Here is a 23,378-nt window from a genome sequence, read left to right on the forward strand (position 1 = left end):
GATGAGAATGGGGTCGACTTCGATAGTGGGCACCACCGACGTCGAGAGCGTCGCTGAACGACCCGGTGCCGGGGAAGGTCTCGACTGTGCGACTGGAGTTGGGGCGGATCCGCGCACGGATCCGTAGGCGACCTCGGTGGCCGGGGCCGAAGCCGTCAGCGCGGAACCCGAAGGCCCCTCGGCCAAGCCCCTTGGGCCCGAAGGCGCCGTATCCGGGTTGGCAAGCCCAAAGATGAGGCGCATGGCCTCATAAAACTCTGAGTTGGGCGGGGGTCGCTCCGGCTCCGGGAAACTCGGGGAAGCGCGGAGCCAACCCAGGCGTAGGCTTCGAAGACAGAAGCCTACTTCGATGACCCTCGTCCTGCATCGCGTTGGCCGAGCGATGGGGTGAAGTCGGAGAGCGATGGGACTTCTTCGAATTCTTCTTTTTATTACCGTGACCCGACGATTTTGATGACGACAAGTGGTGGTGGCTCCGCAACCGATCCCGAGACCTTCCTCTCGAACGAGATCGGGACTTACGCAAAGTCGAGTGCTGGGCCGCCATCAGCTTTAGGGACTGCTCCCTCAAGGCCTTTGGATGCATCGCCCGGCACTCGGAGCACAACTTCGGGTTGTGGTCGCGCTTGAGGCACCACAAACAGACACAATGGGGGTCCATCACCGACATCATGTGGTGACAGTCCTCACAGGGCTTGAACCAGGTCTTCGGGGACATCCTCGATGCACCAAGTTCGCACCAAAAAAGTTGACAAAACGGTCTAATTCGCCCCAAAAATAGCCAAGGGTAGCTCTCTGTCGGATTAGCGCGTGGCGCGGAAAGAAAAGAACTGACGTCACTGCGCGAGGGCGGCGTCTATGTACTACTCCCGACGTCATCATGGCGACCACAACGCCTACGAAGTCGACCAACGCCACCTACCGACGCCCAAGGGTATTGCTCGAAGAAAAAAACTCCGGATCCAATCTGACGCCTGGGGGAAAATTCTAAGGTAAGGAATCTGCAACTAGAAGTCTCTATCAGATATGATAGAATGGTTGTCATATTCTACACTGAAATGCAAATTGATGTCCTGTGTATTAGGCCAATCATGAAATTCCAAAAGATGGCTACTCGATCCATGCCATATCAATAAAACATCATCAATTTATCTTAGGCATGACTCATGCGTTAGAAAAAAGATTTGTTTAATTGTATATGACCATTTCTTCAAATTCAGCTATATAGAGGTTTGCAATACCTGGGGCACAAATTGCCCCTATAGCTTCACCATTGATCTGAACAAAAAACTCCCCATTAAACATGAATAAATTATTTTCTACTGCAATCTTAGCACAATTTTTATTAAAGTCAGTTGATACATTATGAGGTCGTGGTCTCAAATCTAAAGCTTATGTAATAACTTCTAAGGCTTCTAAATGTAGGATGTTAGTATATAGAATCTAAACATCCATTGTGACCAAGTTATCATATTGGGGGATCAAATTCTAACCCCTCAATTTTAGAAATGACTGCTAAACTATCTTGTGTGTACGATCTTGTTACTGCAACAAAAGGTTTGATGAAAAAAGCCACGTATTCAGCAAGAGGTTGTAAAACAGATTGAGAACCCGTCTCAATAGGTTTCCAGGTGTTTTAAAAAAATCATTTTTATGAATCTTGGGGAGGGTGTAAAAAGCCGGTGCTGTGTAATCATCTCTGTACAAGTAGTCAAATTCTTCTGACTTAACCACCGACCATGTAACTCCGTTAGGGTCAATGTTGATATTTCTTTCCTGATTGATGCAGTGGGATTCCTAGATAGTCTCTGGTAAGGAAAAGGGTTATGTAGTTGTCTCAGTATTTCAGAATCATAATCCTCTTTACCTTGCACAACAATACGGCCCCCTTTATCCGCTGGCGTCACTAGGATGTCTTAACGAGAAGCCAAAAAATTCAAAGCTGCTTGCTGTGTTTTCATAAAATTATATTTGACATATCTATTTTGTTTCAAAACCTGCTAGGACCACATTTTCAAAAGTTGTAAGTTCCTTAGGCATAAGATTAGTAGGGGGGAAAAAGCCAAAGGATGTTGTGCTTTTCATTCACAGGTGTAGTATGGAAAAAATATTGCAATCTCAATGATCTAAAGAATTTATAAAGTTTAATTTGAGTATTAAACGGATCATTTCTACTGGTAGGAACAAAAGACAAACCTAAACTTAAGATTTCAATTGCCACACAACTAAGTTTATATGATGATAAATTAAAAATAGGTACTGCCTCAGAGTTTGTTACAGGTAACTAAGCATCTACCATTCGTAATACTGATTCAGTGTTTGGCAGAATCCAGGGGTGTACTGATTCCTGTATCACCCTTGTCTGATATTCCTTACTTTGCCCCATTGCGGCCTCTGGCCCTGGGGCAAATAAGTCTGATTAGATGTGGAAGGACCAGGGCCAAATCCTAAAGTAACTGCTTCTCCAGAAGCACTATCACTTGCCAGAAACTTAACAACTCCTCTCGGAGAACGTAAGCATTTTTTGTGGAAGGCCTTCAGTATTTGAGCCTTGTTGGTAAAAATGTTTTCTTAAGTATGGATTTCTACGTTCTTTATTATATTTTGTAATATCTTGTTGCAGCTTGTCCTTTTTCAATATATTTGTTCTATGGATTTCTGCTGCTGAGGCTTCCAGGTTTTTTAAAGAACTCCCTAGCATCTGTTATTGTTTGATCCTCTAATAATTTCTTTTCAAATTCAGCAATCTCTTTTTTAATTTGCTCAATGTGTTTAAGTACAGTTTCAATACTTAAAACCATCCAACTACCAGTGCGCCTACATTAAAATATCCTCAGATTTATGTTACGATATATGTGGCTTGGATAACCAGAAAATACTGGTGTATGTCAATATATGTGACTATTTAAAAGTACTCAATTTTCTTAAAAAACATGCTATATGCTGATTTATTCATGAATGTAATTTGGTTCATTGATGATCATGACATTGTGTTACATATTGTTGAAGGATTGCATATGGGAATAATTTCTCCAGGATCATTTTGTGCTTAATGAATTAGAATACCCAGTTCTGTGGGGGAATATTGGGTTGCCCCGTCATTCATAAGTGTTAGGGGAGATGGCACACAGGCTGTGTGCCATCATGTCATGTTTTCAATTTTGGGAGCACATTGTCACACAGTCTGCAATGGCAGTCTGCATAAGGTTGGTGCTGGGTCCCTCAGAGTGGCATAAGTTGTGCTGCAGCTCTGAGGGGCCCGCTTCAGTACCCATGCCCTTGGTACCAGGGATGCCATTTAATAGGGACTTGTATTGGGCTGAAGGCTGGGTCACTTGGGGATCAAGTGACAGGTGTCTTGTTTTAGGGAAGGAACACTGGCCCTGGGGACCTGGTTAGCAGGAACCCAGTACACTTCAGCCAAATTTGCATCTAAAAATGAGGCAAAAAGTGGGGGTGGGAGGGGTACTGCAACTCAAACCCAGCACCCTACAATCACATTTAGGTTTCATGTAGGTGCTAGTGAGCATCTTGTTGGGGCTATTCACTTAGCACCTTTTAGGAACCTTTTGACCACCTGTTTAGTGAAGAAACCTCTGCCTATGTGACTTGCATGTGAGTTAGGTATCTGATGACTGCGGTATCATGCATCCTGTTTTTGAACAGGCCAGACCTTTGGCGCCACCTCATGTATCTCTCCCATTTGGTTGTGTAGCATTTGTTTGTAGATGGCCTTCTCACTTCCCTTAGGACTTCCACTGCTCTCTCCGGAAGGCCAAAGTGCCTCATTTCTATGTCCTCAGGAGCCATGTGACTAAGGTCAGGCCTTTGGGTTCTGGGTGAAGAACTTTCAGCTCCTGAATGGATGACAGGTCATGCGACGCTGGCAGTCTCTCAAAGCTGCTCTGTGCCATCTCTACTAGTTTGGAAAACCATGTTTGTCTTGCCCATTGGTGGCACTCAGGATTAGCGCAAATGCAACCGTTTACACTTGTTTATCACTAGTGGTATTGGCAGGATTGGAGGAAAATCATATGCAAATTTCCCTAACTAGTCTATTGACAGGGCATTTCACAGGGAGTGCTGTGTGGGTGCTTGGATGCAAATCTTTGGCATTTTGTGTTCTGCAGTGTTACAAACGTCCACATCTGGTGTCCCCCACATCCAGAACATTCTTTTAACCACTCTCTGATTTAGTTCCCCTTAGTGGGAGATAGCTGCTTGTCTGCTGAGTGTCTTGTTTCCAAGTTGTCTGCTCCTAGTAGGTGAATTGCTGTTAATGTTATCTTTCTCTGGATGGCTCCTCTCAAGGTTTCCTGAGCCTGTTTTGGTAGGGTGAAGGACTTTGTACTTCATGCCACCCTGTTTGATGAGATAAAACGTTGTGTTGGCCATCTAAATTTGTATCGATTTCACCCATACTTGCGCATGGAACACTTTTAGGGCTAGACAGACTGTCTTTAGTTCCAGTATATTTATGTGTTGAGTGGCTTCCACTGGTTTCTAGACCCCTCTGATGTTCATACTCTTCATGTGTGATCCCCATCCCATGTGCAAGGCGTCTGTATTGATGATCACTATCGAAGTTGGTAGTGTAAAAGGTCTGACACTGTTAAGTTCTCTTTGTGCCACCATGCTATTTCTTCTTGCACTTTCTCCATAACCACTAGATCCTCCCAACACCCATTGCTTGTGATCACTGGCTCTGAATCCATTCCTGGACTGGTACCATGTGTAGCCTTGCATATGGAATGAGTGTGATGCAGGAAGCCATTATGGCAAGCATCTTCCTCACTGTCAGAGACTGACCATTGTGGTAGCAGTGAGTGTTATTGCTTAGATTTTCCGATCGCAGGGGAATGCTTTGGCTTCCACTGCATTGATTCTAGCTCCTAGGAAGGTTTTCTTCTTATCTGTTGTAGGTGATGATTTTCCTATGTTTATTGTCAAACCTAGGCTGTGGAGTGTTTCTATCACTGTTTTGATGCTGCTTGCACACCAGGAGAATCAGCTTGCCTTTACCAACCAGTCTACGTAGGGGTACAAATGTATTCCCTTTCTTCTCAAGTGTGCCGCTAAGGTGGCTAAGCATCTTGTGAACACCCTGGGTGTTTTATTTTATTTCAAATGGGAGTACTCTAAATTGGTAGTGTATTCTGTCTACTACAAAGCGTAGGAACTTCCTCTGTGTGCGGTTCATGTGGACGTGGTAGGAAGTCTCTTTTCGGTTTATAGTTGCCATGTAATCTACCTCTTTGAGTTGAGGGATGACCTCTTACAACATTGCCATTTTTAATTTTTGTGTCTTTATGAATTTGTTTACGAAGTGAAGATCTAGTACTGACTGCAACGAGGTGCCCAGTCTCTAACCAGGAAGAATGTTGAATAGTTTCCCTGAGTGACCTTTTGTGTAGTACTTTTGGCATGAACTGTTACTGCAACATCTTTCACCTCCCATCGTAGGTATGATCTTTACTCTTCCATATGTGGTCTTTCCTTTCGTCCCCATCTTGGGGGTGTCTTAGGTGTTCTGTGCAATATTCATGTTGTGTGATGCTGAGAATGAATTTGTCGGACGTGACCTATCCCCACTCCTGGAGAAAGGTCCCTAATTCTTCCCCCCACAGGTGTTATAAGGAGGGGGCTCAGTTTTGGGGAGCTACTTGTTTGCGGAGCCCATTCCTCTGGACGGTTGTCCCCTACCTCTCACTCGCCTGTGAAATGACTGTCTTTGAGGTGCTTGGTATTACCACTGCTGTATTGCTCCCAGCAGTTTTCTTGCTTTTTTGGAAAGGCTGGTGTGAATTGATGAACTGAAAGATTCCTCTTCCAGTTGGTCTTCTATGATGGGGAGGGGCAGTAGCCCCCTCTCCTCTGGTGGCACCTAAAATGAAAAGCCTCAATATGGACTTAGCTGTCTCACAGTCCTTTTTTTAGTTGCTGCAGTGTGTTGTCCACTGCAATGCCAAATAGCTGCTCCCCGTGGAACGGGGTGCTAATTATGTTCACCTAGACCTCACTTTGAAAACATGACATTCGCAGTAAGGCATGCCTCCTTAGTGTTCGTTTCATCACCAGCTGCCTGACTGCTATTTCCGTGGCGCCCAGTGCGGATTTTAAGCAGGCATTGGTTATAGTCTTGCCCTCTTCTACGAGCAAGCTTGCCCTTTTCTGGCAGGTGTTTTAGCAGCTCTCCCAATTCTTCCCAGTGTTAGTGGATGTACCTATCCAGTAGAGCCTAGAGCTGGTGATGCACTATTTATTCACGGCTCCACTTTCACCCATCTCAATCCTTTTCGTCTTCTTCTCAGAAGGTGGCCCTGATGATGCTGGTGCATCTGCTCCTTTCCTTTCAATGGAAACAATGATAGAGTCAGTTGTTGTGTTGCCTCATATGTAGGCAGGGCCCCTTGAAGAAAATTTATATTTGTTCTGCACTCAGTGTTACTGGTTTGCAGGTCATCAGTTCCTCAAACGAATTTCTTCGCTTGTCCAAAATACTGGGTAACAGTGGCAGGTATTGGTACTTGCCTTGTGAGGGAAGATTTTTGAGCAGGAAGCATGTTTGTGTCTTTTCCTCCACTAGCTGCGCCCCATATTTGTATGCTGCTCTCTTCACCATGTGTTATACATGGCAATACCATCGGGAGGTGAGGGCCTCGGTGGATATGTGGAAAATCCCTCTTTCGGAGAGTTGGTGTTCACATCCTGCCACTGAACTTCCATGTCCTCAGAATTATTGAACAGTCCCTGAGACTCAGGCTCCTCTTCCCCATAGAATATTTCACGTTGTTCTTCCTCCTGGGGCTCAGGTGTTACTGGTGGCTCCAGGTCAAACGTCTCCAGGTCCTCCGCGTTCTTTTCCATCAAGGATTTCTATGAAATATGGAATTTCCAAAGGAAGGCACTTAAATCTTTCTTCTTATGGATGATCATCACCATCTCTACCTTGAGCCACCTCTTTCTGCTCGGCCTTGAACGCTTGTTATTCAGAGTCAAGCTCACTGGACAGACTTTTCTTCTATGCCCATGTTTCGGCTACTGGCTGTTTTGTCCTCTCATGTTCTCAGTCGTCTGCCCATGCCAATAATTTTTCAGAGGCGTGTCCACCTATGGTGTGGTGTTCTTGGTGTGGGACACAAGGTTTTTGTTTTTGCCTTACCTTTGGTCGATGAGAGTTTCGACACTGAGACCATCTTCAAGGGTTTCGAGTCTAAAGGCCTCAGCTCGATTAACTCACGTTTTCTATGTGTTACCTGTCTGCGTTTTTCTTTGTGAGTTTGGGTTTTGACTGCACCTGTTCTTGGATGACATCAATGGTTTCCACGTTGGTGCAGGAGCCTGTTCTTTTGGCTCCTTAGGTGACATAATCCTTTTTATCTTCGGTTTGAATTAGGCGCATTCTTCGCAGCCTTTGGTGTTGTGGTTCTTCGGCAAACAAAGGTTGCAAACTTGGTGGTTGTCTTTATGGATAAACTTGCAGTGGTGCTCTGGGCAAAAACTAAAGGGCATATTCTCAATATTCCTCAGTGAAGGCAGCCCATTGGTTGCACATTATGACCTCTCTGTCGGTTGCCCACATTCCCCACCTACTTCTTCAGTATTTTCTCAGTGGATACCTGGGCTGATATCGGTTACCCTCTTTCTCCTTGCTTTACAATGTTGATCGTAGGTTGAAAGTTTGGAATTATTCGATGAACCATTGCGTTTCCTCTTACATAACCCAACTCCCCAATCTGACGTTGCCAAAGCATTCTCTCTTATATCTTTCTAAAACACATTGCAATACAAGCTAAAACACTTCTACTGAACACAATATATCGTTTACAGCTCCTGACAAAAATGCACAAGACTAGAAAATATCCCAAGAAGAAAGGTAATACTAATCATGGCAAATCATGGCACAGGAGGAATAAATGAACAGGGAAGCACAGACAGGTCAAATGGAAAGTCAGGATGCTCAAGAGAAGTTGATCAGAAATTATTTATTTTCAGGGTTACATAAAACTACATTGCATTTTACTCTCAGCTGATCAGACTAAAGTATAAATTTAAAAAAAACTTACAGTGGTCATAGGTAATTTCCTAAGAGTTAAAACTGTGTTGTCTGGTACAGTGTTTGTACATTTCGACACAGAACACTTTGGTGTTCCTTCTTTCACTACATCTGTAGTCAGCTCTGCTCGTAGGAAGTATTCCTGAATAGAACAAGATATAAAATTAATGGAAGAGAAGAGGAGCATGCAACAACCACCAATATCTCTCCAGTACCTTTGCCAACATATACTGCAATTTTTTTTGCCAAAGTGATAATTAAATGACAATTTGGCACGTGCCTGATTCAGAAATTGCTTACATCTTTTGTGATTTAATAACACATGCAATGTACTAAGTTAATGCATGTACAAGAAAGGATTTTTTTTTTTTAAAAGCAACACTTATAAACTGAAGCAATTTACCGACAGCTGACAATACTAATATAAAGAAAGGTGTAAGCATTAAAACAAGAGACAAAGGCAGGAAAACAAAATAATACACATATTCACTACGCCTTGCATTTCCTGCCGTGGTACTACTCAAAATATTATTATTATGACACGTTTGAGTAGTGCTATTTGAATGGTGGTCGTTCCTAGTGTGGTCTGATGTGAACTGAAGATGTGCTCATCCATGAACTCCTTCTTGCATTCCCCGTCCCCTCCGCCACATGAATTCGTCAACAACTGAGTGGAGTGAGAATATAAGGAGCTGATTGGCTGCAGAGCCAGTCAAGGTAACCGAGATTCAAGAATTGTGCATTTACTGTGTTGCACAGAGCAATTTTCAAGACAGGCTTGTGTGATTGATCTTCTTCTAGTGTGATTTCAGCCTTGTCTGACTAAAATTGTTACCCGTTATACTAATTCCTGACTCACTTACTGTGTTGCAGGAAGCTGGCTCTTTATATGGTGGACCAAAAAGAGGTACACCATGCAAAGAGTACAGACAAACCCCAGAGGTATCACAGAGGCGCAAATGACACCCCATATGGTTTCTTTTTGTGGAAGTGTGGCCGAGCAGTTAGACCTATCAGATCCTAGTGCTACGCATGTAAAGTACACACACATACAGTAAGTGAGACATACTCAATAAAGAAATCAGACACCAATTTATAAAAAATAACACATACTTTAATATCATCATCGTCATCATACAAACTTTATTTCGGCACAAGTATCATAAAAGCAAGAAGTACAAGAATAAGACCAAGTTCACAAGAACGTATGTAAAAACAGGATAATAGATAATTACAGGAGAATGGTGGGAACTTCAAGCTAAAAAATATTTCACGTTTTCAGCATCCAGAGTGTAGAAATCCCAAGCCAAGAAACTCTATTGAAAATAAATATGGCTTAATCACTTATCATTTTGAAAGTCCATGCTAGGTGATTAACCAAAATTAGATTTTCAAACAAATGACACAAGATAAAACTTGAGCAAATACATCTAAAAATTCTCAAAACCTAAAGGGTCTCCTCCCAATGTTAAAAGTTTAATATAATAAAAACATGTATTCTAAATCTAAAAATTAAAGTAATAAGCAATCAAAAGTCATTCACTACCCTTAAAGAGTGCTATTATATCAATTTATAAAACCTGCTCTATGCCGCCAAATAGCTGCTAAATACTTTGCCACAGCACACGCCACCAGCCCATGGGTATTTGTGCTACAAATCCTAAGGGCCAAATGACGGTCTCTAATGCCCATTGAGTTACAAAGGGGCCTTATCCAACGGGCCCTTTGCGTTTTAAATGCTGGACAGTGAAATAGAAGGTGAATTATAGTTTCTCTAGTATTACATCCCATCGGGCAAGAATTTGACAAACTAATGGATTGCTTCCATCTAGCGGTAAGATCGCGCACTGGTAGAGATCCCAGTCTAAATCTTAAATAAAGTGCATGCGCCACTGGGTGTGTAATAGTGTCTAAAAAGTGCTTGAACTCATAGTGACACTTAAAAGATAAGAAGCTGTCTCTCATACTACCCGACGGGACAGCTGCTAGAGTTGACCTACGTACATTTTCCCAATATGCATCCTGTAACATTTGGGGATCATTTTTTGGCAGGTGCAAGGGCTCCGCCCAGTAAGACCCCAACCCAAGTTTTAAGAAGCCCCTTTTTACATACTTGCACCGTGGAATTTTATCAACCTGAGGATCTCGTAAAAGCGCTATTAGCCATGTCCTATATGGATCTAATGCTACTGTGGACCAAATCCGAATCCAATATTGGAGCGGTCGCAAAGCTGCAAGATCCATAATTGAGTACAAGTTAAGGTCCATTCGGATGGGCAAGGTGGCAGAAGTAGATGGAACTTTTAGCAGGGCTTTGATAAAGAGATTTTCTGCTCATCCTATATCATAGGGCTTGACAAGCCCCCAAAGCTCTGAGCCATATAAAATTCCTGCTCTAGCTTGCACTTTGTAAATATCCATTACGGGTGTAATGGAAAAGGAGGGCGTTTTAGCAGCAAATCTCAAAATGCCTCCTGTCTTTTGTTTCAGAGACATAAAGGACTTTGACAGGTGTGATGTCCAGTTATGGGAGTTGTCTAACCTGATTCCCAAATAATCAAAATCACTGACAAGTTCAAGCACCTCACCACTGAGGACTATTTTTTTCTTTAGCCTAAATTTTGGGTCAACAAATACCATACATTTGGTTTTGGTGCAGTTTATTTGTAGGCCGAAATCCTTGCAAAAATCCGATTTTTTTTCCAAAAGCCTCAATAATCCAGAGGCGGTTTGGGATAAGAGCAAGGTGTCATCAGCAAACAGCAGGCATGGTGTCAATTTCGGTGCTTCATTTTGGGTATCAATCAAGTATGGAATGCAAGCATTTATAAAAACCAAGAAAAGGGTAAGAGCTAACACACATCCCTGTCTAACACCTCTCTGCAGTGGAAACTCATCAGATAGCTCTCCATCCCTACCCCACCCTACTCTAGCAAAGCTATCTGCATACAGTTCCCTGATCAAATGAAGCAATGGGCCCGGGAATCCAATTTTGGCCAAAGTCTCCCATAACTTAGGACGGGAGACCAGATCACAAACAGATCTAAAATCAACAAAGAGCCTGCCACCATCCAGGTCCTCCACCTTCCATTTTATTGTGAGAAAGTGAAAGACCTGGTCCATCGTGGCCGTCCCCTGCCTGAAACCCGCCTGGAAATTACTCAAGGCCCCATTTTCTTCGATCCAGGATCTAAGCCTTCCCAACACCCGAAAGGAAAAGATTATTTGGAGGTTATCCAGAAGGCTAATTGATCTATAATTCCCCGAGGCCGCTTTGTCCCCTTTTTTTATAAATGGGGACAATTATTGCACCCTTCCACAAATGGGGAAGGATGTTGGTCTCCAAGATAGCATTTGAGACCTTATTAATATAAGGGCCCTATTGTGTCAGGTCAGACTGATCATCTGAATCAGGCAAGTCATTTTCAAGTTAAGAATTTTTAGAGTTTTTAAAAGTTGCCAGTGTATTTTTCAGATGCGGTAATGTTGCCCTATGGAGGAAGAACAAACACTGCATAAAGGTATGGTACTGCAATTTATAGGATCAGTGTTCTAGACTCAGGGAAAGTATGAAAAAGGTCCTAGGCCATACCAGCAGGTCACCTCAGTTCACACTGGGGTGGCCGGGTGAAGGGGTGCAGTTCAGCGTCGGGTGCCCCGTGCAAGTCTATGGGGATTGGTCCAGTTACAGAGTTGCTGCAGGGATGGACTAGAAGATCTGTCCAAGGGAAGCTACAAGAGGGCTTGACCCTTGGGGTCCTCGGGCATGTGGGGACACTATTGGTCCACTTCTCCTTAGGCTGTGGGGCGTGGGTGCAGTGGTGTCTTCTAGCATTGATTCAGGTGCTGGAGTTCGTCGAGGTTGCAGGGGGGCCCACAAGAACAGTCTGCAGGCATGGACTGGAGGTTCAGTCCGACCAAGCCAACAAGTGGGATCAGGTGTCAAAAGGCTGGGAGGCTTGGCGACACCCTCGGTCCTCTTCTCCTCGATCTTGGGCGGATGTGACAGAGGTGTACTGAGGCATCGCTCTTTGTCTTCAGATCACGCACGGTTGTTGGGGGGTCTGCAGAAACAAGCTGCTGAGGCCGTTGTGAAATCCACAGTGGGTGACTCAAGGTGGCCTTCATCTCTGGAGGATCTGGGGACCAGGCTGACACCTTTGGCCCACTTCAGCTTAGGCAAGGCAGCTCAGCTGCAGTGGTGATGTCCGGCATCGGGGTTTTGGTGGTCGCAGTCCTCACAGTTCTTTCTTGGCCTGCCTGCAGATACAGGGGAGAAGCTTCTCTACTTCAAGGGAGTTCTTCTTGGCGATTTATGAAACACTAGCAGCTGTGCCGGGTTCCTGGAGGCTGAAGCGGCAGGTAAGTTGGTCCTCGAGGGTCGGTAAGGTTGGTGCCAAGTCAGTCATGCTCCTTGGTTCTCGGGTTCAGCAGGCTTCTTGTCCACTTCTTTTTATGTCCAGACAAGATCGGAGGATCTGGCATGATGGGGTCCCCTAAATACTTAATTTAGGGGGCGTTAAGGGGTAGTAAAAGGTAGTAGCCAATGGGCTACTTTCCTTTGGGGTCTCCACACCCCCTAGATGAGAACTTCCTGTGGGGAGTGGACATCATCCTGTCCAGATTTCCTAAATTCCACCACACACAAGATGGCAGAATTTCTTAAGTCATGTCCATTTCAGGCTGGTCACCCTAGGGGTGTGTCCAGCCTAGAAGAGCGACATGCCTCCTGCATAGCTAATTTTCCCACTTGTCCAGGAGTCAAATGGGCCCTGGAGCAGGGGGGTCAGCACCTCCCTCAGAGAGAGGCCAGATCTAAATACCATAGGTGGTGGGCTTCTTTGAAGCTCCCGCTACTTGAAATGCAGATCATCCTGTGGGGAAGGGAGTGCGACACTCCAGCCCAGACAGGCTTTTGTTTCTGACCTCCAGAGAGCAAGGACTCTCAACCTGGAGGGTTCAGATTCTTGTCTGTTGGTGGCAGACTGGCCAGAAATGGTCACTGAACTCATCAGCAGTTGGTAGGTTTTTCAGGGGGCACCTCTAAGGTACTCTCCGGGTGCATGTATTAATAAATCCATCACTGGAATAAGTGTGGGTTTATCAATGCAAAATGTTTAATACCAAACATACCTAGTTTCAGTGAAGCCACCATGTAGCGGGGGAACTCGTACTGACCAGTGGGTCCAGCACATATGTTTAAAATGGCTTCCCTGCACACTTACTATGTCTAAGAATCGACAAAGGCACAGTAGATGCTTTTTGCTCATGCATATATGGCCTCACTTGTAATATAATGCACCCTGCTGTAGGGCTGAAAGGCTTGCTGTTGGGCTAACTTACAGATATTACAAGCCGTGTTTTAGGTGACATGGCATACAAGTGTAAACCATGTAATGTTTTCACTTTTGGGAGCACCTTGTCAAGCATCCTGCAATGGCAGTCTGCATAAGTTTGGTGCTGGGTACCTTAGAGTGGCACAAGTTGTGCTGCAGCTCTTAGGGGCCCTCTTCAGTACCCATGCCCTAGATACAAGTGGTACCATTTACTAGGGACTTACGGAGGTGGTAAGGGGCATGGTCACTTGGGGATTAAGTAATCAGGTGTCTTGTTTTGGGGAAGGAACAGTGGCACTGGTTAGCAGGAACCTAGTGAACTTCAGTCAAAGTTGACCTAGGCAAAAAGAGAGTGAGTGAGAGAGTGAGTGAGTGAGTGAGAGAGAGAGAGGGAGAGAAGGAGAGAGAGGGAGAGAGAGAGATGGGGGATTGGTGAGTTAAGGGGGTACCAGAGCCCAGCTTCCTACACTGTGTCCCTTCAAAAACATATTAAATCCCTAGTTTTGTCAACAGCTGACAGACGTGGGGCTTTAGTAGGGTCGATTGGTGGTGTGGCCACTTAAAATTGTTGCAGATGCTAGAGCGGTACACAATGGTCAAGCCTTACAAAGAACACTTTCTAGAGTGGGTCATCAACCTGGTGTTGCTAGAAGTTTCAGATTTGCTGGAGTACTCATCTCAGAAACCGGTCCTGTGTTCCTTGTGCAAACGGTAGCTTTATCTCCCCATTCCACCCAGATTCTGGAAGAAAGGTCAGTGAAGTCTCACATGGCAGGAGTGGTACAGCAACTGCATGTTTTGTGCATTAAGTGCAGCACTTTCCTTCCATCAACCTAGATGGATAAAACAGTTATCTATAAAATTCAGAATTTCCCAATATGGGTAGTGAATGAAGCTGGCTCTGTATATACTATATCACAATGAGATATAGTGTACACAGAGTCCAGGGGTTCCCCAAGAGGCTTGACAGAGGCAATAATAGATAATACTAATGCTCTATTTGTGGTAGTGTGGTCGAGCAGTTAGGCTTATCAAAGGGTAATGTTAAGCATTTGTTGAACACACACAAACAATAAGAGAAACACACACTCAATGATTTAACTCCAGACCAATAGGTTTTTATATAGAAAAAAATATTATTTTGTTACTTTATTACTAGAACCACATGATTCAGTTCAGAAATAACTACTGTTGCAGGTAAGTACTCAACACAGATATCAATAGTAAACAGAGAATATCTATTCCAAAAGGGGACACAATGCATTTTTTAGAACAGTTCCTGGGGGAAGAAAATTTTAAAGGTAAGTACATGACTTACAGTTACAGTCTTTGGTTTAAAACCTGTCTTCCTCGAAGAAATTTCCTCGACACACCAGGAGGACAAAATCTCACAAAAGGGGTTGACAAAACATGAAAAAAGCCTGTCAAAAAGTGACAGAGGATAGCTCTCTCTAGATCTGCGCTGACTTGTGCAGAAAGAAAAGAACTGAATCCAGAGCGCCGAGGTGGTGCCTATATACTTAACAGACATTACTTCGGCTGGGAAAGACGCTGCGTAGAGCCGCTCGAAGTCACTTACTGGCGCACAAGGGTACTCCTCACAAAAATCTTTTGGATCCAGTCTGATGCCTGGGGAAATTCAAAGGCAAGGAACCTGCAGCTAGAAGTCTCTGTCAGACGCTTATTTGAGGGAGTAGCAAAAACTCCTGCCTATTCATATTTATGAGACAGGAGTATGTTTGCGTCTCCTATAATTGGTTGCAAATTCAGGGATGGAGGCCAATGAGCAATAGCAGACCTCTGTTCCTGCATTTGCATTTACTGAATGCCAACATTTATTTTTTAAAGCAACCTTTGTCCCTCAAAGGGAGAGGAGATTTGTTCCAAACTAAAAGATGACAATGATTGAATGGCATTGGGGAATGGGGTTCTTGCAATCTTCTACCCCCAATTTAGTTAGTCTGCATCCATTCATGAGATAGAAGCTGTCCCTTGATAACTACCATTTTGCGAATGCCTTACAACCCCCTTTTGGTGGTTGGTAACAGAAAAATTGTTTGAAGCCATAACTGCAGCTGCAAAGCACTGCACAGTGAATGAGAAAGGGGAAGAGTCATTTGTTAAAAGCTCCCTTTGCAATTCGTTGCATCTCAAATGACAATTTGCAAGTCAGGCAGATATTTCTGACACTGCAACTTATTTTTTTCTGGTGTCAAAGCCTGCAATTTTGTACACTGGGCCCATAGACTTTAATCTTTAGGAAAGACACTAGTTTATTGCAAAAATGATGTAGTGAAAAAACAATTCTTCAACAGTGTCAACATGTTGCATTCTTTAGCAAGAATGAAAAGACCCATTCAATGTCCTTTAAAATTCAAATTCGAATGGGCTGAAGCACATCGGAGGGCTGAATAAAACTGCATGGTGGGCATAACGACAGGAGTCTAAAAATGTCTGGCTGAAGTAAGAAGTTTGGAGGTTTACTAACAGCTAGTTTGTGACTCAAAAAGAATGAATAAATAGTCGAAAAGAGGATAATGGACAAGTTACTTACCTTCGGTGATGCCTTATCTGGTAGAGACAATATATAGTTGCAGATTCCTTGCTTTAGAATTTCGCCTAGGGGCCAGTCTGGATTCGGAGATTTTTCTCGAGCAATACCCCTGTGTGCCGTAGGTAGCGTCGATCGGCTCCACATGTCAGTTTCATTTCACGACTTTCCACGGCAGAAGTACAGAGCCATGAAGTTGTCAAAACTAGGGTTCTGAAAGGGAGACCTTGTCCCTAGAAATCAGTTTGCAGAGTGGGGAGGATGGGTGGGCCAATATGGAATCTGCAACTAGATATTGTCTCTTCCATATATGTCCATATGATAGAGACATCTAGCTGCAGATTCCTCACCTTATAATAGATACCAAAGCAATACCATCCCCAGAGGTGGGTCTGCGAACTAAGATCGTACTAGAAAGTCCTGCAGGACCGAACAGGCAAAGTGCCTGCCCCTACCGGCCTGACTGTCCAGGCAGTAGTGTTTGGTAAACGTGTGCAGAGATACTCATGTTGATGCCTGATAGATGCCCCTGACTGGAACTAAGCATTTTTATGCAGTGGCTGCAGATTTAGCTCTGGTAGAATGAGCATGCAAACCTTCAGGAGGTTGCATTTTAGCCAATGCGTAGCACATTTTAATGCAGAGAACGATCCATCTGTAGATGGTTTTCTTCTGCACTACCTGACCTTTCTTCACGCTCACATAACCAACAGAGTTGATCATCCACCCAGAATTCCTTTGAATGATCAAGGTAGAATGCTAACGCTCTTTTTGGGTCCAGTCAGTGAAGTTTCTCCTCTTCTTTAGAAGGATGTGGGGGTGCATAAAAAGTAGGCAAGGTGATGAATTGGCCTACATGGAAGGGCGTAACCACTTTTGTCAAAAAAAAAAAAAAAAAAAAGGGGGCCCATATGTGAAGCACCACTTTGTCAGGATAGATGGAAAGGCAGAGAGGCTTAAATGACAATGGCTGCAGTTCACTCACTCTGAGGGCAGATGCGATGGCCACAAGGAAGGCTGTCTTCAAAGTGAGAAGCCTAAGAGGACAACTGTGGAGCGGCTCAATAGTAGCGCACATCATAAAGGTCAAAAAGAAATTTAAGTCCCATTGGGGCATAATAAAAGAGGATGGAAAAAACATATGACCTTGAAGAAACCTATTTAAAATAGGGGATTTAATCAAAGAAGGCTGATCAGGCAGCTGTAAGAATCGAGCGATTGCAGACAAATAACCTTTGAGAGTGCCCAAAGCAGAGCCCTGCTGTGCCAACAAAAGTATAAACAATAGACCCTTAGACAAAGTGGCAGAGAGGGGTGTCAACAGGCGTGTCTGTGCACCATGCCACAAATTTCTTCCAATGACAGGCGTATACCATTTTTCTGGAGGGACGCCTGGCTACCAAGATAACGTTAGAGACTTCGGGCGGCAGGTCAAAAGCTGTCAGCTGCCACCGCTCAATTTCTACGCAAGGAAGCAGAAACTAGACAAGTTCGGGTGAGTAACCGTCCCCTGCTGCTGCAACAGAAGAGATCCTCTCAAAGAGGCAGTCTGATCGGAGGATCAATGGCCATGCTCAATAGCTCGGGATACCAGACTCTTCGTGCCCAGTCCAGAGCCACCAGGATTACTTGGGCCTGGTGTTGCCTGATCTTCTTGAGAACTCTGGGCAGAGGCTGTACTGACGGGAAGGCGTACAGGAGGTCTGAGTTCCACTCGTGACCAAAAGTGTCGCCTAGCAGCTGACATTGCTCGTTTTCTGCAGAGGTGAACAGATCTAACCAAGGCTCTTCCCACTGCTGAAAGAGACTTTTTGCCAGCTCTGGATGAAGACGCCATTCGTGATCGACTATGCATCGGCCGATGAGTTTGTCTGCTCTGACGTTCAGAGAGCCCTCCAGATGTTGAACCACCAGGGAAATGCCCTGGCGTTCCAGCAATCTCCAGAGGCGAAGAGCCTCTTGACAAAGGATCCACGACCCCACTTCATCCTGCTTGTTGCAGTATCACATGGCCGTGGTGTTCACAGTGAACACCTGCACCACTTTCCCTTTGAGAGAGGGAAGGAATGCTTTCAATACAAGTTGGATTGCCCAGAGCTCCATAAGCTTGATGTGGAGCCTGGACTCCACTGGAGATCAGAGGCCTCTGATCTCTGCCTCTCCTATGTGGCCGCCCCATCCCAGGAATGACGCATCTGTCACTACTGTGAGATCTGGTTGGAGAAGGGACAGGGATCTGCTGTTGACAACCACCACTGCCAGTCTTTTGCAGTTCCCTCCGAATCTGAACCATGTTGGAGAGATTCCCCTGATGCTGCGCCCACCGGAACTTCAGGTCCCACTGCAGAGCCTGCATATGCCATCTGGCATGTTGAACCAGCAGGATGCAGGAGGCCATGAGGCCCAGCAGCCTCAGAGTCATTCTCACCAAAATCCAGGATAGAGGCTGAAACATCACTATCATTGCCCAAATATCCTGAACTCGCTTTTCAGGAGGATAAGACCAAAACTGCACTGTGTCCAGAACAGCTTTGATAAAAGGAAGCATCTGAGAGGGAGTCAGGTGTCACTTCGGCCCAATTATAGTGACTTTCTGGGGTGTGTCCACCTTCAACAGCCAGTCGTCGAGGTAGGGAAGACTGGAACCCCTGACCTGCGCATATGAGCTGCAACCACTACCATTGCTTTCGTGAACACCCGAGGGGCACTGGTAAGGCCAAAGGGGAGCACAGTGAACTGAAAGTGCTCGTGACCTAGCACAATCGCAAATAACGCCTGTGGGCCGGCAGGGCGGGAATGTGAAAATAGGCGTCCTGCAAGTCCAACGCTACCATCCAGTCTCCAGAGTAGAAAGGATCTGAGCTAGGGTTAGCATCTTGAATGTCTCCTTCTTGAGGAAGAGATTGAGGGACCTGAGTGCTAGGATAGGGCGAAGGCCGTTGTCCTTTGTGGACTCCAGAAAGTAGCAGGAATAACAACCACAACCTACTTCTGGCACAGGGACCCTCTCTATGGCTCCCTTGGCCAAGAGAGCTTTGACTTCCTCGTGGAGAAGTGCCATATGATGCTCCAATAGATGATCGAATGATGATGGCATGGCTGGAGAGAAGTCTCAAATGGGAGGGAGTAGCCCCTTTGGACGATTTGTAACACCCACATGTCCGTGGTAATGGATTCCCAGTGGGGCAGGGGTTGGCGAATCCTGCCGCCTACTGGTCCCGGATATTCCTACGGACTACGAAGATTTAGAGGCAGAGGAGAGGGGAGGGGTGGGACTCCCTGATCCACGAGCTTGTAGGATCCTGCGCTCGCGGCTAAGCAGGGGCTGTACAGTATGCTCGGGTTGGTGGCCAAGTGGAAAGGAACGCGGTTAGATGCCCCTTCTGTAGCTATGAAAGGGGCGAAAGGTGTACTTTTAGGGGTGAGGAGCAGCTGTGAGGCCAAGGGACCGATCTGTAGCCAGGGAATCTTTGCATCACAAGGGCGCGGAGTACACCTTATCTCCGAAGAGACGGGTGCCATTAAAGGGCATGTCAATTAAAGACTGCTGGCCATTCCCAGAGAAGCCAGACATCCTCAAAAAGGTGTGGCATCTCAATGTCACCGTCGATGCAACCGATCTGCCCAGAGAGTCGGTCGTATCCAGTCCATAAAGAATCATGAACTTCGCTGCATGTCTCCTATTTGTATCGGCTTGGGAGAGAACAGTCTTTGCCTCCTCCGGAACTCAAGGCAGCACTTGCACGACCGAATCCCAGAGAGCATAGGAATAGCTGCCCAAAAGGCATGCCGTGTTCACGGACTGCAGCGCTAGACTGGAGGAACAAAACATCTTCTTACCCAAGTTGTCCAGTCTTTTTGCTGGCGGCAGGCAACCATCCTATTCACAGGAGCCCCTGTGCTGGGTCTGGACCAGGTACCCAGAAGATTGTCCGTAAGTGCTTCATTGAGGAGGAGGAGGGGTTCAGAATTGGAAGCCCCAGGTTGAAGCACTTCGGTCAGGAGGTTAGTCCTGACCTCCACAGAAGGAAGCTCAAGGTCCAAAACCTCAGCAGCCTTTCTCACCACCATTGACTATGATGTTCCATCCACCATAGACACAGTAGGGGGAGAAAGCATGCCAGGGTCAGGGGAGTTGTCCAATCCACTAGAATCACCCAAATCCTGAACTCAGTCCATTTCAGGATCAACCTGGTATTCAAAGGGGTCCAGCAACCCCTCTACACTACCCCCCATATACATACACATAGCAATAGGGGTCAGAATCAACCCTGGGCCCAGGAGAGTCCATGTAAAACGGAATTGGTGTCTAGTGACACCGTTCCAGCTCGGAGTCATCGAGAATTAGTATAGGGTTGAGGTTGATTGTGGGCCCAACTGACATGGAAAGTGTTGGCATCGGGCCCAATGCTGGGGAAGGGATGAATCCGGAAGCAGATCCAGAGGTGCCCTGCTAGTCGGGCCCTCACCGACTTCCCTGGGCCTAAGGGCGCAGAGGGTGGGTCAGTGTGCCTAAATATGAGGCGCATGGCCTCATAAAACTCCTTGAGCTGGCATGGGTGGCACCACTCCTGGAAAGTCAGGGAGGCGCAGAGCGGCCCCAGGCAGAGGCTCTGTAGACGGAGGCCTAGAGTGTCCTGTGTCGCGTTGTCCGAGTGACGGGGTGAAGTCGAAGAATGTTTGGCCTTCTTCAACGACTTCTTGTGATCAGAATGTCAAGATGACTTGGACGACGACGAGTGATGATGACTCTGCAACGGGTCTCCTGACCTTCCTCTCGAATGAGACCGGAAATGACGCAGAGTCGAGTGTTAGGCCATTAAGAGATTTAGGGACCGCTCCCTCAAAGCCTTCAGGTACATTACCCGACACTCGGGAGCACAGCTTCGGGTCATGGTCACGCTCCAGACACCAGAGGCACGTGAGGTGCGGATCTGTCACCGACATCATTCGGTGACAGGAGTCACAGGGCTTGAATCCGGTCTTACGGGACATCCCACAACGCATCCAAAACTCGTAAAAAACTAATCAACAAATGTGTAGCAGTTTGTAAAAAAATGACTGGGGTAGCTCTACTCCGGATCTGCGCATTGGCTGGTGCGGAAAGAAAAGAATTGACGTCAGTCCGCTGCCTATATAAGATCGTGGCATCATCTGGGTGACCACGACACCCGCCGAGTGAACCAACGGCACCTAACAGCGCACAGGGGTAATGCTCGAAGAAAAATCTCCAGACCCAGTCTGACGCCTGCTAGAAATTCTTAGGTAAGGAATCTGCAACTAGAAGTCTCTTTCAGATATCCAGGATACAGGCTAAAACATCGGTATCATTGCCTGAATATCCTAGACTTGCTGCTCAGTAGGATAAGCCCAAAACTACACTGTTCAGAACAGCTCCGATAAATGCGACCGTCTGTCTCGGGTGTGACTTCAGCATTTTTATAGTGAGCCCCAGCGAATGAAGGAGGTCTGCCGTAGTATGGAGTTGGAAGATAACAGCCTGGGGCGAGCCCACATTCAATAGCCAGTCATCGAAGTAGGGAAAGACTGAAGCCCCCGACCTGCGAAAATGAGCTGCGACATTTTAAACTTCTCCTTTTTGAGGAAGGACTTGAGGATCTGAAGGTCTAGGATAGGGTGGAGGCCCTTGTCTGCACCAGAAAGCAGCAGGAATAACAACCACTACCTAAGTCTGGCACAGGAACTCTCTCTATGGCTCCCTTGGCCAAGAGAGCCTTAACCTCTCTGAAGAGGCATGCCAAGTGATCCTCTATCATGGTGGCATGGATTGAGGGGTAGTCTTGAAGGGGAGGGGTAGTCTTGAAGGGGAGGGAGTAGCCCCTTAGGACTATCTGCAAAACCAACCTGTCCGACGAGCTTCCGGTGGGGGCAGGGGGTTAACCAGCCAGACTGCTGGCTCCCTAATCCACGAGGATGGTGGATCCACTGTCACCAGCCACACAGAGGCTGAGCCGCATGCGTGGCGCAGTGGTTGGCCAGGAACAGATGTGGAGGGATACCCCTTCAATAGCCATGAAAGGGACAAAAAGCAGACTGAGTAGGAAGAGGGGAAGCCGCGAGGCCAAAGGACCTGCCGTAGCACAAGAATCCTCAAAGCACTCAAGCGTCAAGGCTGCTTTTTTTCTGAAGAGACAGGTGCCATCAAAAGTGGATCCCCCTATGTCTGTCTGTGCGGTCTTGGAGGGTCGGCACGCACGCCGGTGCTGCAGCCAACCCCAGACACTGTTCTGCCCTCCTGCTGCTCACCTTAACTCGGACAGGGGAGGGCAGAACAAAGAATTTCCCGTAGAGGAGAGGTGTTACCACTTCTCCTTTAGAAATAGGTGTCTCTGAGCTAGCATGGGGGTGCTCCTGAGCTCCACCAGACTGCTTTGAAGGGCACTTTTGGTGCCCTCCCTGCATAAACCGGTTTCCTCCAGTGCGGGAACACCCAGGTCTCGCTCTGGCACAAAACCGCACAAAGGACAGGGGAGTGACCAAACTCCTGTCCAGCTCCTCCTTTAGGGAGGTGCCCAAAGCTCGGCCAGGTGGCCACTTCATTCTGCCATCTTGGAAACAAGATGAGCAGAGATCCCTGGGTGCATGTGACTTATCAGTCTGGTCCAGTAGCGTCCCTGACCCCTGCTGATAGGTGAGTCACTGTGGATGCTGTCCAACCCTCTTGGTGGTTTGCTTGAGGGCTCCCCTGAGGGTGGGTCCCTTGATTAGTCCGCAAGATTCTTCTATGAAATTTGTCTCCAAGACTGGTTCGCAAGACACTTATGCAAGACATGTCTGCGACCTGGACACTGGAACCAAGACACGATGCACATAATAGGAGCTCCTACTGCAAAATTGCCCACGTGCATTGCAAGGACTCTGCCTGCACTTAGCACAGCAGTAAGGAAACTCCCTTGGAGTGAAGGAGTCACTCCTATGAATCCCCAGGCACCTCAGTGTTGACGGGTTTTTGGATCCTGCTGTCCCATGGACTCTTCAAGGTTGTAAAACACAGGAGGTGGTTCTGTGGATTTTCAGAGATCTAACCTGTCTTCTTTGCATCTGAGAAGTCTGGGGTCCCTGTTCACCGCGTCTGTTTGTCACTGCCAGGGCTTGTTGGCTCTTCAGTCTGAAGACCTCCTGACTCCAAGAGGCCCCAGCTTCCAGTATCACCAGCAACAAGAACGACATCCTCGCTGCACCCCCTGAGACGTGGGCATCCATCTTCGTTGTGATGCTGAGGCCTCCCAGCAACTCCTTGTGCCTGCTACCAGAGGGTCCTTCTGGGGTCTCCATCAATTTCTGTGGGCTCTCCTGCTTGCAAAGGGCTGGCCCGGACTTACCTACAAAGTTTGAGTCTCCTGGACCTTACTGGTTTCCAAATCCTGCAACACTTGTGCAATGCTTTCTTGCATTTAACAAGGCTTGTTGGTGG

The 23,378-nt window shown here is 46.3% G+C and overlaps 1 protein-coding gene across 2 annotated transcripts in view; it reads right to left on the minus strand.

The window, feature by feature from the left end:
- Positions 1-23,378, minus strand: part of FBH1 (F-box DNA helicase 1) — a 925,111-nt gene that overhangs the window by 73,638 nt on the left and 828,095 nt on the right. For both annotated transcript variants that reach the window (XM_069229276.1, XM_069229275.1), the window contains one exon: positions 8,067-8,198. In XM_069229276.1, the coding sequence (XP_069085377.1) occupies positions 8,067-8,198 (132 nt within the window). The remainder of the gene's footprint in view (positions 1-8,066; positions 8,199-23,378) is intronic.

Source organism: Pleurodeles waltl, chromosome 4_1, assembly GCF_031143425.1.
Source record: "Pleurodeles waltl isolate 20211129_DDA chromosome 4_1, aPleWal1.hap1.20221129, whole genome shotgun sequence".
NCBI lineage: Eukaryota > Metazoa > Chordata > Amphibia > Caudata > Salamandridae > Pleurodeles > Pleurodeles waltl.